Genomic DNA, 17536 nt, shown 5'->3' with positions numbered 1-17536 from the left:
GCTTCCCTTAGGGGAAATATAAACAGCAGTTCCTAGATTAGTTACATACACATCTGTCCCTTGCTTCCCTTTCTTAGGTGCGGGAGGTCAGATCCAGGGCCTTGGATTTCATTATATGGGCTGCCAAGCTAAACCAGAATGGATATCATAAGGGTATTATGATTTCAGAATTTGGGTCTAAGGATATGATGCTTTGGAGAGGGTCTTCTTTTGTTTTCACAGAGGATGAGACCCTGTGGATTGCTTCTATCCCAATATGGTATGATAGACCACGCCCTCCTGAAAGGTTGCTGTGAACACCCTCAAAAAATTACTCAACTGCTGACTGAGATGAACATGGCACAGGTTACCCCATGAAAGATCTGATTAACAGCGCCCCCATTCAGCAGGAAGCAGTTTGGAGAGGAAAAAACTGCGCCCATGTTCCCAAATATTGTTTGTAAATGTTCTTTTACATTTAAAGGGGGAAATGATATAGATTATGAATAATTTACATTGGTATAAATTTTACTCTATTGATATAAATTTAAGGTCAATTTTGTTATATGTATATGTATTTCTGCTCTTGATTAAGGTATTGTGATTGTGTAGTTCGTTTTTAAAATGTAATGTATAATTAGGAAATATAGGTTGTTAATGGATAATCATCAATAATAGTAAAGCTTGTAGTCATGTTAGTTAGATTTTCTAGATATATAGAGATATATTTCAGTTAGATAGGCATTCTTCATATCTTTCAAAGACTGCAGAATATGGCATTTAAAATGTTTTAATAACTTAGGACTTTTCATGACAATGAGACATATCTGCTCCTGGCAGCACCAATCAACTTCAGGAGGAAGATGGTCATCAAAGAGGCTCCTTATGGAGCTGGTTAGCCATTTGGGCAAGAAAGTGCTCTTGCCTGGACTGTTGTATAAACTGGACACAGAGAACCCTCAGAGAGAGGACTGCTAAACTTGCCTAAAGGTGAGATGGTCTTTTGGGGTTCCTGATTCATGAAAGAGCCTGCAAGACATTCTACATGACACAGCAGATAGTAACTGAACTGTCTTTGAAATTTCCTGCTTCATGAAAATGTCTGCTGGATACTATGGGCCTGTAGGCCAAAGATGGATGCCCCAATGGTACAGAGGAACTTTGGGTGACTGTCCAGGCAGCGAGATGTCTCTGTCATTTCTAAAGTTTTGGAAGTTGCTTATTTCTTGTTTACTTAGGTAATATTATATCCTTCTGGAGTCTTTGATGGAGTTGAAGAATGGATAGTTATAGTTTCCCTTAGTTATGATAAAAGATAAAATAGATATAAATATTGTAACTGTAATTCTTGCTTGATAATTGTTTTGTTATATGTAATTTTACTATCTTAAAGTGAAAGCCTTTCTTTTTTGTTTAAACAGAAAAACGGGAAATGATGGAGGAGGGTCATCTGTCTATGTGTTACTTTCATTGGTTAATTAATAAAGAAACTGCTTGGCCTGATAGGTCAGAACATAGGTGGGTGGAGTAGACAGAACAGAATGCTGGGAAGAAGGAAAGTGAGGCAGTCGCCATGCCTCTCCTCTCTGAGAGGGACGCAGGTTAAGATCTTTCCCGGTAAACTTGTGGTGCTACACAGATTACTAAATATGGGTTAAAGCAAGATGTGAGAATTAGCCAATAAGAGGCTGAAACTAATGGGCCAGGCCATGTTTAAATGAATACAGTTTGTGTGTTGTTATTTTGGGGCATAAGCTAGCCAGGCAGCTGGGAGCCGGGTGGCGGGAAGCGGCCCGCAGCTCCTTCTACAGAAGGAGGCAGAAGGATCCCTGAGTTCAAGACCAGTCTGGTCTACAGAGCGAGTTCCAGGACAGTCAGGGTTACACAGAGAAACCCTGTCCTGAAAAAACAAATAAATAAGTTAAAAAATTTAAACTAACAATTGACTTTATCATATACCTGGATCTGCAGTCAGGATTATTCTGATAATTATTAGGACACTCTACTTTCAATTTAGCTCCTTATGTTAAAGACTAAAGCATTCAATAAAGATTCAATATTATATTCAATTGCTACTTCTCTATAATTAGGTACCTAGAAAACAAAACGGTGGTGTGGCGAGGTGATTTGAATGGGAAAAAAAAAAGAAGAAAAAAGGCTCCCACTGACCCAGACATTTGAATACTCAGGCCCCAGGTGCTGTCTGAAGAGGCTACAGAACCGTGAAGAGGGCAGCCTTTCTGAAGGAAGTGTGTCACTGGGATGGGCTTTGAGGGCTGAAGCCTTTCTCCACCTGTGCTTTACTTTTCCTGCTTTGTGTTTGCAGTTGGTGATGGAACCCCCTTCTGGAACCACAGCAACAAAAATTAACTAACATAAGTAGGGAAGACCTGTTTCAAAGATTTTTTTTTTTTTAAATAATAGTAAATTAAAAAATCCAGGGCAAGCAAGAGAGCTCAGAAGGTAAAGGCGTTTGTTCTCAAGGCTGACAACCTAGTTTGCTCCCAGAAAGAAGCTGTCTCAGAAGGAGCAAAATGACCCCTACTAACGGCATCTGATCGCCACATGTGCTCACACATAGATAAATGCAGTGAAAACGTAAATATTCACATATAATTTTAAAAGTTCTCTGAGGCCTAAGAGTCACCTACCAGATTTCTTTTCCAGTTATACTATTACATAAATCTCAATTATTGGAATAATGCAGCAAAAATTTAATTTTAGGTTTCTTATTTGGAACTTAGAACATTTTCTCCCATTTTCCAGTGTGGTTCATTAAAAACCCATTTATGAAACAATCATTTCAATATAAATTTCAATTACTTTTAAACTAAAATAGGCCTTAGTAGCATAAGCTATTGCAACTTAATTTATAAATCCAACTACAAAATTAAAAAACCCTCTTACATGTCAAAATATGATTTGATTTCATAGTAATTAACATGGACATGGTAACATCACAGTGGAGTCTACCTTGAGGTAAAGTCGGAACTAGATGAACTATCCATGACATTTCTTTTGGCAGCATTCAAGACAGGCACTGATGGCACATCTTTCGCAGGTTCAGCTAGAATGAACAACACAGCTTCAAATTGTGTGCTCAAATTATTTCTAACACTATGTTAAACATTCTCAGCCACAGTAATCATTTAAATTTTACTTTCTATCTCCCTCATTACTTATAAAGTAATCATGGCTCTCTCATACACACCCTCCCCTGCCAGTGTGTTCTACTGATCAAACCTAGGACCCCAGAACTGCCCTGGTTCTCTTTAAATAACTCCTTCTAACAGAAATGTACCCTTAAGTAATTTCCAAAAGGTCAAAAGAATTTCTTGATAGACTTTTAATAATCCACTTAAGGTTAATGGGGGGGCATCATAAAATAAACACAGGTATTTAAAAAAGGATAACCTGAGTGCTTAATCTTGTGAAAGTTTTCATAAAATTTTAGACATACCAGATCAGTTTCGGTTTTGGTTTTTATGAAATAGCTGGTAATTTGATAGTTAATTAAAAACGATCAGATCTCTTCACTGGAAAAAAAAAAAAGAACCACTATGTCTTGCTTACATACTTGTAAGTAATTCTAGAAGAAAGCAACTTGATTTTGACTGATGTTTAGTGCAAAAGCTTTATTACTGTTAAGTGCTGGGCTTCACAGATGAAACTGCAAAAACTGCAAGTAAAAAGTCACACTAATTGCAAAAGTACTGTATAAATATTGGTTACGACAATTATTAAAGATAAGTGACTTTATGAATGGCCTTACGGATCTCAACTCCTTTCCAGGTACTCTTCATTAGCTACTGCTCGGTATGGAGAATCTGCTTTAAGTGGTTTTGAGATATCAGGAGAAATCAAACACAAATTATCTCATAGTGCAGAATCTTGCCTGAGATCAGCACACTTTATAAAGTAAGATTATACCCACTAGAATGATATGCCTTTCTTTTGCTATTATAGCCTGCCCTCCTCTTAGTTCCTAATCTTTTCGTCCTCCTTTTTATCCCTGGGAAGTTTGAACTTAACTACAGTGATTAGAAAAAGGAAATGTAAACCAAGGAAAGCTGCTAAGTAGCTCGGAAGCAGAATAATCACATTTTGTACAGGGCGCAGTAGGCACTGTAGCAGGAAGAACTGGCCCCCTATTTTTCCTGGAAGTTCTAAGCTTAGAAGAAATGTAGGAATATGTGTTTGAGACAGTCAGTTTTACAGTTTTACATTTGCTATAGAAACAAAACAAAAATTCTTTTTTTATTTTATTATTATTATTATTATTATTAGTTTTCTGCCAGTAAAGAAGCTTGAACCCAAGGCTATATGCAGGCTAGGCAAGTACCCCACCATCAAGTTGTGTTCCCAGCCTTTGCCAGTAACTCAAAGTCTTTATTCCTAGGGACCTTTATAACAGCCCTCTTATTTCTTGTTCATTTTATCATAATTGTCCTGTAATAACAAAGGCTGTCAGTTTAAAAAATAGATCCATAAAGTGTTTCATGATTTAACAGAATAAAGTTGTTGAAAAGGTCAAGTCCTAATGTGACTCGAGTTCGGGTAACATGATATCAAAAACAAAGAATCTAATAGGAAATAGAAACTATGAATAGGAACGAAAGATATACAGCACCCAGTTTACACTATAAGTTCCATGCCATAAGATGTCAAATGCAGGAACCGTTTTTTTTTTTGTTTCTTGCAGATAATTTGGTACATTAACTATTAAAACATTTAGACTCTAACCAAGGATAATAGCTGGAATCTAAAATAATAAGTTTCTATCTAAAAGAATAACCAGATGAGAAGTATATTTTCTACATTAAAAATAACAAAGACTGATTACCTCCTTGTGGACGAACAACACGTGGCTGCACAAATGATGGCTTCACAACTTCAAACCACCAGAAGAGTTCCGCCATGAACACCAAATAATTACTCTATATAAAAGAGTTAGGAAAATTAAAAGAAGCCCTAGGTAAAACCAGTCCAAGTGATAAACAAATATGCTTTATTTTCTCAAACACGGATTTGAATTCTACTCATTCACTATTAAAAATATTCACTATGCTTTATTAAGCCTGGAGTAAAAAGTTTAGCAACGTAAACACACACATTCAGATCTCTGATACTTTGTTTTATAGCAAATCTCCCAGGCATCACTATCTCTAGCTATGCAGAACTCTGAGACAACAAATGTCCTTTTCTTCCAGTGCAAATACAAACAAATAGCATTGAGTTTTTGCCATTAAAAAATGTAAGAAATTTTTTGAAAAGTAATTAAATGTCATTTAAATATTGTATCCACATTTGATAACGCTAAATTCAATAGTAATCCACATGCTGAGTAATATCAAACTCTATAGATTATTATGACTAAAATAATCTAGAAATGGATAAAAATATTGTTTTTATCATTTAATGCACCCTTCTTTTTTTTTTTTTTTTTTTTTTTTTTGGTTTTTCGAGACAGGGTTTCTCTGTGGTTTTGGAGCCTGTCCTGGAACTAGCTCTGGTAGACCAGCCTGGTCTCGAACTCACAGAGATCCACCTGCCTCTGCCTCCCGAGTGCTGGGATTAAAGGCATGCGCCACCAAAGCCCGGCAGCCCTTCTAATTTTTAAAACATTAAGAATAGCAATATTTTATTTATACTTGAAAACACAAATAATTCTTTAAATGGCTTAAAGGAGTTCTCAAAAGCCTACTTCTATAAGACTACACTGGTATGGGACAATTCTGTATTCTGTCAATTATGTTTTAAATAAATGCTGATTGGTCAGTAGCCAGGCAGAAAGTAGAGGCGGGACAACCAGACAGGAAGTAGAGGCGGGGCAAGGAGAACAGGAGTATTCTGGGAAGAAGGAAGCTCTTTCTCCAGTCCTTCACAGACCATGGAAGAAGCAAGATGTGACCAAAAAAGGTACCGAAGCCATGTGGCTAACATAGATAAGAATAAGTTACAAGAGTTAATAAGAAGCCTGAGCTAATGGGCCAATCAGTTTTATAACTTATGTAGACCATCTGTGTGATTCTTTGGGGCTTACCAGCTGTGGGAACTGGGCAGGACAGAAACCCTAACAAGCAGGCCACCATGTTACACTATACACATAATAAGTAACTTACTTATATACATACATATATATGGTTTGGGTTTTGTTGGGGGATACTGTTTTGAGGTGTGTTACTTTTGTTTATGCTGTGGAACATTTCCTTAATGATGTAAAGATGTGCTGCTTTTGTTTATGCTGCATTAGTTTAACTCTGTGAAGCTGTGATTGTTTGCCTGTCTAAAACCACCTGATGGTCCTAGTAAAGAGCAAAATTGCCAATAGCGAGACAGGAACAAGAATAAGTGGGGCTGGCAAGCAGAGAGTTTAAATAGAAGGAGAACTATGGGTAAGAGGAACAAGAAGAGAGGGCGCTAGAGGTCAGCCACCTAGCCATTCACGGAGTAAGAATGAAAGAAAGATATACAGAAGAGCAAAAGGTCCAGAGGCAAAAGGTAATGGGATAATTTAAGAAAAGCTGGCAAGCAGGGTGGTGGTTGTGCGCACCTTTAATCCCAGCACTCAGGAGGCAGAGATAGGCTAATCTTTGTGAGTTCGAGGCCAGCCTGGTCTACAGAGCAAGTTCCAGAACAGCTCCAAAGTTATAGAGAAACCCTGTCTCAGAAAACAAGGAAGAAGGAGGAGGAAGGAGAAAGAGGAGGGGGAGGAGAAAAGAGGAAAAAAGCTGGTAAGAAACATGCTAAGCTAAGGCTGGGTGATTATAAGAAAGAATAAGACTCCATGTGTTTATTTAGGAGCTGGGTGGCAGCCCCCCCCCCCCCAAAAAAAAGCCAAAAGAGAAAACCAACACAAAACATTTTGGCGTACCAACACAAAACATTTTGGCGTACCAACATGGGTCCCTATTTCCATGTATGACCTGTGAAGGCTGGGGAAACAAAAGTACATGGCTCCTTTAAGAGTCTATGCCTGCTGGTGAGCCTTGAGTAGCAGTTTGTTAAGTAGGAACAAAAACGAAGTGAAAATGTCTTCCACAGCACAAGCATCAGCATCAGCTCAAGAGCTCTAGAAGTTCCTGATCACGTGCCTCGGACCTGGCTGCAAGCTTCAGGCTTGGTTTCCAGGACCTGACCCATGAGTGGGTGGAGCCAGCCTATAAAACATGCATAAATCAGGGTAGCTTAGCAGTCTAAAGTTTGTTTGGTCAAAAAAAGATTACAGATACGCAGTAAAAGAGGTCCAGACAGAAAAAACTTCTAATAGGTTCCACTGTGTTTTACAATGTGCATAGGTTTAAGAAAGAAAGAAAATGGTTATAGCAGCTATAGAAAGAAAAAATAGTTTTTAAAAATAAACTCTTTAAAGAGATGGTAAAAGAAAAAAGGCACGAAAGATGGAAAATACAGTCTGTGTACTATTGTGTTGACTTTTTGCTGAAAAGCAAAGGACAGCTGCTAAGAGACCTGGAATTGAAAGGAGGACTGTGGAAATAAACCAGCCTAGGTACTGTAGGAATGCCTTAACTTTGAAGAGGAAAAAAACAAAACAAAACAAAAAAAACAGTCAATGTATTTGTAGAATGGAACTAAAAAGATGCACTGCTTTGGAGAAGTGGGTTTGCTTTTGTTTTCACAGGAAACAAGAGGCTGTGGATTAATTCCAGGTTGATATGGATCTGGTTTGATCAAGGAAGCCCCCCTGAATCTTGGCAGGTGATATCTATCAACAAAGGTTATACGTGGTCTTCCCAGGACTTGATTATCTCAGTTTTTTTCCTCAGGAATCCTTGGGGATGTCTTCACACATAATTAGCAGGAAGCAGTTTATAAAACACAACGTTCACATTCTCAAGAGAAATGGGGGAGTGGGTAGTTTTTGGTTATTTTGTCAGTCATGGATGTTTGTTATACTCAGGAAAATATAGGATAAAAAAACAACTACTAATCTCAGATCTTTTGCACTGGTATGGATTTTGCTACATTGATACACATTTAAAATCAATTTTGTTATATGTACATATGTTTTTACTCTTCTTTAAAGGACTTGTGTATATTAATACAAATTTAAGGTCTTTTTTTTCAGAAAGCACAGTTTATTACATAGATACAGGGTATTTCAAACCACACCTGCCTCTATCCCTGGAAACCATCCCGTGTCACTGTCATTTCTGATATTCAGGGGAGTATAGTGGAAGAGGGGTGTCTTCATTAGGGTTTCTATTGCTGTGAATAGACACCATAACTGTGGCAACTCTTATAAAGAAAAATATTTAATTGAGGCTGGCTTACAGTTCAGAGCTTTAGTCTATTATCAGCATGTAGGGTGGCATTCAGGGAGACATGATACTGGGAATTAAGGTCATTTTTGTAACAACACACTGTATATATGTTTCTACTTGTTCAAAGTTTTGTATATGCATAACAATTTAAGGTTATTTTTGTTACAACATATTATATATATGTTTCTGTTCTTGTTTAAGGTATTGTACCTAGGCAGTTCATTTAAAAATGTAGGGTAAAATTCTAGTTTTAAAAGCTATTATGATTTAGGATAATCAAGAAACACAGGTCAGTAGTCATCTTTAACAATCAAATTTGTAGATATGCATAGTTTAGATAGTCTTCAAACCTTTTAAAGAACAACAGAATATGGCATTTAAAATGTTTTGTTAACTAAGGGCTTTTCATGACAATAAGACACGTCTGCTACTGGCATCAAAGAAGCTCCTTATGGGGTTTGCTTTCAATGTGGCAAGGCTAGCCACATTTGGGCAAGAAGCTGCTCTTGTCTGGACTGCTTGACAATATGTTGGATAAACTGATCATGCAGGACTCACAGGAAAGTGACCACTGAACTTTGCCAAAACAAGGCAGGATGGTCCTTTAGGGTTGCTGTTTCATAGAAGAAACTGCCAGACATTCTGCAAGACAGAGGAAAGTGACTGAAAACGGCCAATATAGGCAAGACAGTCTTTCAAATTTCCTGCTCCAGTAAAAAGTCTGCCAGACACTACGGGCCTGTGGGCTGAAGATGGATGACTTGCAAAGAAACTTTGGGTGACTGTGCAGGCAGTCAGGTGTCTGTCATTTCTAGAGTTTTTGGAAGTTGTTTGCAATGCACTGTTTTTTCTATTACTTAAACAATATTATACCCTTCTGGTTCCTTGATGGAGTTGAAGAATGGATAGTATTAGCTGCAGTTTTCCTTAGATATGATCGAAAGTAAGTTTGGATAAAATTTTGGATTTACTAAGATAGGATGGATTATGGAATATTTTCTTTAAATTTATCAGACACAAATTGGAATTCAGTGCTTTGTGAATGTAATATTTACTTGTTCTTATTGTATACAGTCTTACTACGTTAAAACTGTTAAATTTTGTTTAGAAAGGAAAAAAAGGAGAAATGTTGGAATATTTTCAGGTGTGTTACTTTTATTATACTGTGGAAAATTTCTTCAATGATGGAAAGATCTGTTGCTTTTGTTTATGTTAATCTGTTTAACTCTGTGAAGCTGTGGTTCTTTGCTATCTAAAATACTTGGTCTAATAAAGAGCTGAATGGCCAATAGCAAGGGACGAACAAGGATAGGCGGGGCTGGGAGGCAGAGAGAGTAAACAGAGGAGATCTGGAAAGGAGCAGTAAGAAAAGGAGGAAAGAACGTTAGGGCCAGCCATGCAGCCGTGCGGAGTAAGAGTGAAGGGAGGAGGTAAAGAAAGGGAAAGCCTAGAGACAAATAGAGACAAAAGGAGGACGGGATAAGTTAAGAGAAGCTGGCCAGAAACCCGCCACGCTAAGGCCAGGTGTTTGTGAGAATAAGACTCAGTGTGTGTGTGTGTGTGTGTGTGTGTGTGTGTGCGTGCGCGCACGTGCTTTATTTGGGAGCTGGGTGGCGGCCCTCAAAAAGGCCAAAAGAGTAAATAAAGAATAAAACATCACACAACAGGCTTTTAGTTTTTTTTTTTATTTGAGACAATGTTGAACCTGGAACAGTGGGATTACAGATGTGCCCCTACTGTACAAGAATAAGGCCTATACACATGAAGAATAATTTCAATTCTAGGTATTTAATATATTTCTAAAAGTAGAACTATACAAAACCTGCTTTCCTCATAATGACTATTATCTCTGGAAATATAGAGTGTTTTCTGATGTCTTGCCTTCTGCTTATCTGTTAATCATCCCATAAGCCACACTTAAAGGTCTAGAAAGGCCAGGCCTATGCTCTTTACTATGTGTGTACTAGAACAGAATGAATATTTACTGAAGAAATGTATAAACTGACCCATAATTACAAGCGTAAGTCAGCAAAACAGCCGAGCCCTGACAAAGGCACCTCTGGTGTGACATTAACCTCACTGTCATCAAGACTGAGCTGGTAAGTGCCTGATGAGTAAAGCACTCTCCTGGCTCAGTCTGTGCGCACATTTCCAGGGACAGCTAACCTAGCAGAGAAGAACAACCTAGAATGTGGCAGCACCATGGTGGTGGGAGGGCTGGTAGTCCAGAAGGTACCAGCTAGCTCAGGTACTCTCTCTTGTTCACCACGAAGAAAGCTTAGCCCCTCTAGGCCTTCTCCACCATGGTGGTCCGCCTAACTAAAGACCAAAAACAACAGAACCAAGCTGCCCATGGATCAAAGCCTCTGATACTAAGTAGAAATAAACCCTTCCTCATCCTTTGTGATCATTATGACTCACACCTTTGCTTTATAATCTTTACACTATACCCCCTAACACCAAAGGATAAATTTTGTAAGTACTGGTTCTAGGTTCTACTCTGCTAGTACAGTTAACTAGGAGCTGACTTCACCTTTAGAAAAAACATCCCTTAAATGTGCAGTAGTTATCTGTCGGTAGAAAAGGAGTATTTAAGAGCCTCGTTAAGAACTGTCCTAATAAATCATGGCAAAAACTGACCACAAGATGCCAGAGCAGGAAGAGATAACTTTTCTGGTAACTAAACTGGGGCTTATTTCATTATAAAATTATGATTAAATGACAATAAATTTGTCACATTCCAGAAATGGTACAAGAGTAATTTAAAATAATCTTTCCCCAATTTGCTGTGAGACAGAATCTTACTATGTAGACCAGATTGGCTGGTAACTGAGATTAGCTTCTTTACTACCTGAGTGCTGGGGATAAAGGTGTGCCTCGCCACACCTGACCTATATGTAGCATGTATCTGCACATAGGTTTGTGTATGTGAGCACAAATGCCTGTGGAAACCAGGAAATGGTTTTGGAGAAGTTAGAGGCAGCTGTGAACCACTTAACATAGGTACCAGAAACTGAACTCGGGTCCTCTGGAAGAGCAGTACAAGCTTTTAAGCTCTGAGCTAGATCTCCAACTCCCACTTCCTTTAGTCAAGAAGGTCAGATACACATTTAAGCAGTGTAAACAACAAAGAATATGTAGGATGGAGAAGTCTAGTAAATTTTAACACCTTCTCCCATATCTAGTACCACACTAAAGAAATTACCTTTATATTTATCCCTTTTCTGATTCCTTTTCTGAGTCTATATAAAAATATCCCGCAGCATCTATCTGCAGTTGGTTCTAGGCCCCGTATAGATACCAAAGACTTATGGATGTTTAAGCCACTTACGAAAGACTATGTGGTATATGCATAGAACTTATGTGTACCCTTCCATGGGGAGACCTGGCTTTCTCCCTTCACAATGTGAGTCCTGGGATCAAACTCAGGGTGTCGGGCTTAGTATGAGCCTTTCCCAGCTGAGCCATCTTGCTACCCCCCATAGAATAGTTAAAATCTCCCCTATATTACTTACTAGTAGTTGATACAATATGTAAATAGTTATTACACTGAGTCATTTGAGAAATAATGGATCAGTGGTTCTGAGTTTTATCCCTAGCCCTGAAGAAAAAAAAGACAAAGGTTTAAAATACACATGCACACACATATACACATACACGTATATACACATGCACGTAGTTACATTCTTGTGGACTTTACCCTCACTTAACAAAGCTCTTAGGGAGCTTTCTGTTTCAGCAAAAACAAAATTCTCAACTACCTTCCTTTAAATGGGTCAATCATATTACAAAATATTTATATTTATGCCTCTACTAAATGCATCATTCCTAACTTTTCAATAATAGAAGTAGTCCTTTATGTGCCTTCGATGGCCACTATCCCTTTAAAAAATAGTCTATCAAGTAGACTGTAAGGGAGCTAAGCTCCAACTAGGATACAGCTTGACCCTTCAATGCTTTTTGGTGGTGCTTAGGATCCAGTATAGGAACTTGCCCAGGCAATGTCCAACAGTCCTCTAAAGCAGCCATATCCCAATTTGTATTTCTATAAGAGAAAAGACAGTGCTCATTTCCCATACATTCCTAAACACTCACTATTAAAAGTTAAAGTAAAAATGAGGAGCCCACGAGCATGGACCAAGCAACCTCTCTGGAGTTTAGAGCCTTAAGATAGCACACTAAATTCAAACTTGTAGTTGTGACAATTAGGCAAAGAATGCAGAATGTGAACAAAGACTTTTTGTTGACAATTACTTATTTTAAATAAGTTGATTTAAGGAAATATTTTTATATTTGGATCATGCTCAAAATGATCTAAATATCAGGATTATTAGAAAGTCTATATTCTAGTCTACTCTCTAAAATGGACAGGAACACTACCAAACAATCTATAGCAATTTTTAAACAAGTATCTATCTTAGGCATATGAAAAATTTTCATTTCATATCATAGAAGTAGCATTTATATTTTATAGAAAATACTAGAAAAGTTGTTAGTAAAATATAAAGGAAATAATGGTATAAGTAAACCTTCAGAATAGATTAATCAAGGTTTCTCTTTGATGTGTCAGAGTAGGGAGTGTGGTACCATTTGAGTCACTGAGATTAGTGCCTCATTTGGAGATGCTTTTATCATTGGCTCTATCTTCTGCCCTTTGGAGATCCTGAAATGGACATAGGAAAGAGGAGCCACTAAAGAATAAAAAGGTTCCAAGTGTAAGGCACTAGCATATTCACGAGAGGAGCTCCTTAGCACTTCCAATAGGATTAGCACTGGAATTCTGATTAGGCTCAACAGAAAATTGTTACTTCTAAGCTAAACTAAACATATTATAACATCACTTATTCCTAAAGCTTTGAAACTTAAGCAGCACATGGAGCGACAAAATTAATAGTTACAATGGCCAAATTACTTAAGTGATCTACAGATTCAATGTAATCCTCAAAGTTCCAATGACATTCTTTATAGAACTAGAAAAACCAATCCTGGAGAGCCAAAGTAATCCTGAGCAAAAAGAGCATTTGACATCTGACTTAAGAATCTATCAAAGAGGCTAAAGATGGCTCAGTGGGGTACAGTGGACCTAAGGCTGGATCCCCAGCATCTACATAAAAGCTAGGTGTGGCAGCCCTTATCTTAACCTCACATTCACAAACATCCCAACACAAACACACACATACGCACGCATGCACGCACGCGCACACACCAAAGTGCTTCATTTGATTCTCTAAAAATTCTTCATTGAAACGAAGCTTCATTACTGTTTTGGTTTGCTGTTTATTTGCCAGGTGTTTCATCATGTCCCCAGGCATGAACTCAACTCATGCTTTGCCATCAGTTTCTGAACACTAGGATTACTGGCATACACTCAAACCCAGCTTTAAATGACGACTCTCACCTTCTGTTAACATTTACCTATGATCAAAAACCATTTAATGGTTCATAATCTACTCTGTTCACACCAAGACAACACATCAATTTTACATATAACTTTGTGTTTGCCTTCACAATCTAAAAGACTTGAAACTAGCAATGGATACTTTAAAGAGGAAAAAAAAATCAACCCAAGTTCTTTACTGATAAAGTTAATCTGTAAGTATTTATATTCATTTATATTTGGAGATAGGCTTTGCAATAGCTCCACTGGCCTCAGATCCATTACAAAGTTCAAGCTGGCCATGACCTCCTGATCTTCCTGCCCCCACCTTTCTATTGCTAGTACTTGAGATTCAACTTGGGCCCTTGTACATGATAGGTACTACTGCACCATTGAGACACACCCCCAGTTTGTTGCCAAAATTTTTAAACTTTATCAAAAGGCAAAAAAAAAAAAAAAAAAAAAAGATTTAATTTACCTTTATGGATGAAGCAGCATAAAGCATATCTTCCAAACTGAAATGGCAGCAATGGTTTAAGTATTCTTGGCAAAATTCCTGAATCAGCTGTAGATTATACAAGCTATCGGCCAAAGACATGGTTTCTTTCAAACAAATATCTTCAAATAGAAAAGGGGTGACTCTGGGTTAAAATGAATACTTCATAACTACTGACAGTACAAATACACAATTATGGAAAACGGTTTAGCAAACATGTACTTAGAAATAATAGCCACTAGACAAAAAGTTCTCAATTTTTTATCAGAATTATACGTAAATGTTTTTTAAAAAAATCCTTCATTAGTTATGAAATGCTGTTGATTTAAATATTTTTGCCATCTATCCACAGTTCAGAAATATATCCCTGGAACACACTTACCCTCTAATCGGACAACACCAGGGCAGTAAAAATGAATAAGGGCAGCTAATGCACAGCCGTCTGTACCATCCTTCAACAGATTTTCTACCAATGGAATGCAAGGCAGTTGTTTAAGCAATGTTTGTTCCTTCCTGTAACGAGCCTACAATATAAAGAGATCTAAATAAATACTAAACAATGCAAAGAAAGCAGACATAAAATCCCACAGAATTGTAGTTTAGTTCTTAATAATATTAAGAAACTATAAATCAGGAGAAACAAGAAATACCAACTACTCACCTTTTGGCAATAATACTATATACCAAGGTTAAATTTACAGCAACAATACTAATTCAAATCAGATGCAATATACCATTTTAACAATGATATCAAATGGCATTTAGTTTATAATAGTTACACAATCACAAAACAGATCTGAACACTACATTCAAATCAGTTCTGTTCATTTACTGATTAAAATTTTATTTAATATTAGACTTAATCAAGACTAAAGTTCCTACACAAAAAGATAGCTTTTGAAGAGCAAAGGAATAATTTGAGCAGAAATAATTATAAGAACTATCAAACCTGGAGAAGAGCAGCTAGCTAGTCCTATCAACAAAGGAGATCTGAAGTCAAGAAACAGCACCAAAGCATTCTGCTCCATCATCTGAACACCAGGGTACAGGCACCAGACTTTGAACCAGGAACAGAGCCAAGTGGAAGGATCCTGCTCCCCTCAGAAAAACAAAACTTAGATTTCTAAAAATAACTTGATGTGACTGGATAAAAATGTTAAGACAGAGGCCAGTGTGGTGCCGGCAGTGGAGGTGCACAGCTTTAATTTCAGCACTTGGGAGGCAGAAGCAGGCGGATCTCTGTAAGTTGGAGGTCAGCCTGGTCTACAGAGCGAGTTCTAAGACAGCTAGGACTACACTGAGAAACCTTGCCTCTAAAATCAAAATAATAAAATAAAAATACAAATGTTAAGACAGACCTCTAAGAATGAAAACTGCTGTAAAAAGTTAAGAGAAAAACTCTGAAGCCAATTACCTGCACTTACATCCTGGTTCTGCCATTTATTAGCTGCGACTTTGGACAAGTTACTTAAACTCTCATTTCTCATTTTCCTTATCTGTAAAATGGGGATAGTAAAACCTACTTCAGAGTACCACTGGGAGATTTAAAAAGATGTTGGGCACACAGAAGCAGTCACTGCAGGCTAGCTGTCATTTGCTGGAAGCTCCATTACAGGCAAGATAAATAATGCTTATGATTCGCTGACGGCACATAAAGCCTTTTATTGGCAAAATGTATGATTACATAGGCTATTACTATTTAGAAGTCATTTTAAAAAGATTTATTTTATGCATTTGGGTGTTCTGCCTGCATGTAAATATGTACACCATATGTATGCTTGCTCTCTGTGGGAGCCAGCAAATGGTTAGATCCCTTGGTACTTGAGTTACAGAAGGCTGTGAGCCAGCATGTGGGTTCAGGGAGTTGAACATGGTTCCTATGCAAAAGTAGTAAGTTCTCTTAACTGCTGAGCCATCTCTCCAGTTGTAGGTGTCAGTTTTACAAGAGAACAATTTAAATTATTTTCTTCCAATTCTATCTAACTCTCACCTCTGTAATTTATAAATTAAAATATAATTGTGAAAAATACTTGAGGCTAAAACCAGAAAATTTCAAATTTATTGAACAAAACACTTAATACATGAAGGTGTATTAAATTCTCTTAAATGACATCCTCCAGAAAACATATGCACCAGTGAAGAAAAAGATATTTATTTCTGCTTCTCTTTCCCTCAATCCCGGCTGACAAGAATCATGGAACATGTTTTCCTCTTGAAAAGAAATATTTGGAGGAGTGCAAGGCAGACATTATAACTTTCCCTACATTCAGAAAATAATATTTACATGTACAATTTTTTTATATGGATTATACTTTCCCTTCCTGTTCTCTTTTTGGGGAGGGGGGCGTATCAATACAGCTTACACTGTACAGATCTCAGTTCTCTGGCCTTGGCTTCTGAATGCTGTTGTGAGGCGTCTTGCATAGCCTAATTGAGACTCTTTGATCACTGACTTTTACATTGGCCCTAAAAAATTGAATTTTGTTGCTGAGAAATAATTTAGAAGAGAGAGGGAAGAGAGAAGAAGAAAGAAAATCACCCAGTGGTAAGTTCACTTTCCAGGTAGTGAGCACTGCTCCATACCCGTCTTCTTTGCTCTGACCTCCAAGCAGGAGAGCTGGACTGAACCAGCTTAGCATCACCAGCAAAACTGGTTTCATTTATTCTACTCCCTTTGTCAATTAGCACTTATGGATAAGGAGTGTGAGTGTGTGTATACACTCACATTAACAATGAATGTCTATGGTTTAGCAATTATGAGGAGCAGGTCAAAGCATTTTACTAAAGACTATATCCTGTAAAATCCACTGAGCAAATGAACTTTAACATGAGGTTTGTACAGTTCCCAGATAAGTTATCTACAGTCTGTGAGCTATAGGGAATTTTTTTCTTTCTCTCTCCAGCTCTCTCCTTACCTCCCTCCCTCCCTCCCTTTTTTTTTTTTTTCCTGGTTTTAACTGCCCATTCTTAATCCTGAGATATCGATCATCAGGTGAAATCAGAGTTTCACAGTTTAGGTACAATACTGGTGAGGACACATAAGCTCCTGATTTTTCAAATAGTGAAGTGCTATCTTCAATTAGGGTATAAAGAAAACAATTCTGCCAAAAATAATTCAAACACGCAGACAACTTACACATGGGATTATTCAAATTCACTTTTAGGAAAACTGTTAATAGCAGAAAGATTTTATACCCATGGGTTGTTTTACCCATTGGCATTACTAATAATGGTTTATGAATGATGTGATGAGCAAAGGTGTTTATGCTTTAATTTTCCATTTTATATGATGAAAGTATATTAAACCTAATCTCTCTACTTGATGACAAACAAATTTGTATGAGGTAGTGATAGCACAAGCTATAAACAATTCCACCAATACCATCACAATTATGGAGA

At 37.4% G+C, this 17536-nt stretch overlaps 1 protein-coding gene across 4 annotated transcripts in view; it reads right to left on the bottom strand.

Annotated features, from left to right (window-relative positions):
• Camsap2 (calmodulin regulated spectrin associated protein family member 2) overlaps positions 1-17536 on the bottom strand; it is an 83995-nt gene that overhangs the window by 20590 nt on the left and 45869 nt on the right. For all 4 annotated transcript variants that reach the window (XM_057769182.1, XM_057769183.1, XM_057769184.1 and 1 more), the window contains 4 exons: positions 14520-14661; positions 14120-14259; positions 4823-4916; positions 2953-3046 (listed from right to left, as the gene is read on the bottom strand). In XM_057769182.1, coding sequence (XP_057625165.1) covers positions 2953-3046; positions 4823-4916; positions 14120-14259; positions 14520-14661 — 470 coding nt within the window. The remainder of the gene's footprint in view (positions 1-2952; positions 3047-4822; positions 4917-14119; positions 14260-14519; positions 14662-17536) is intronic.

This window comes from Chionomys nivalis, chromosome 5 (genome assembly GCF_950005125.1).
Source record: "Chionomys nivalis chromosome 5, mChiNiv1.1, whole genome shotgun sequence".
Taxonomy (NCBI): Eukaryota; Metazoa; Chordata; class Mammalia; order Rodentia; family Cricetidae; genus Chionomys; species Chionomys nivalis.
This window is presented reverse-complemented; position numbering and strand designations above follow the sequence as displayed.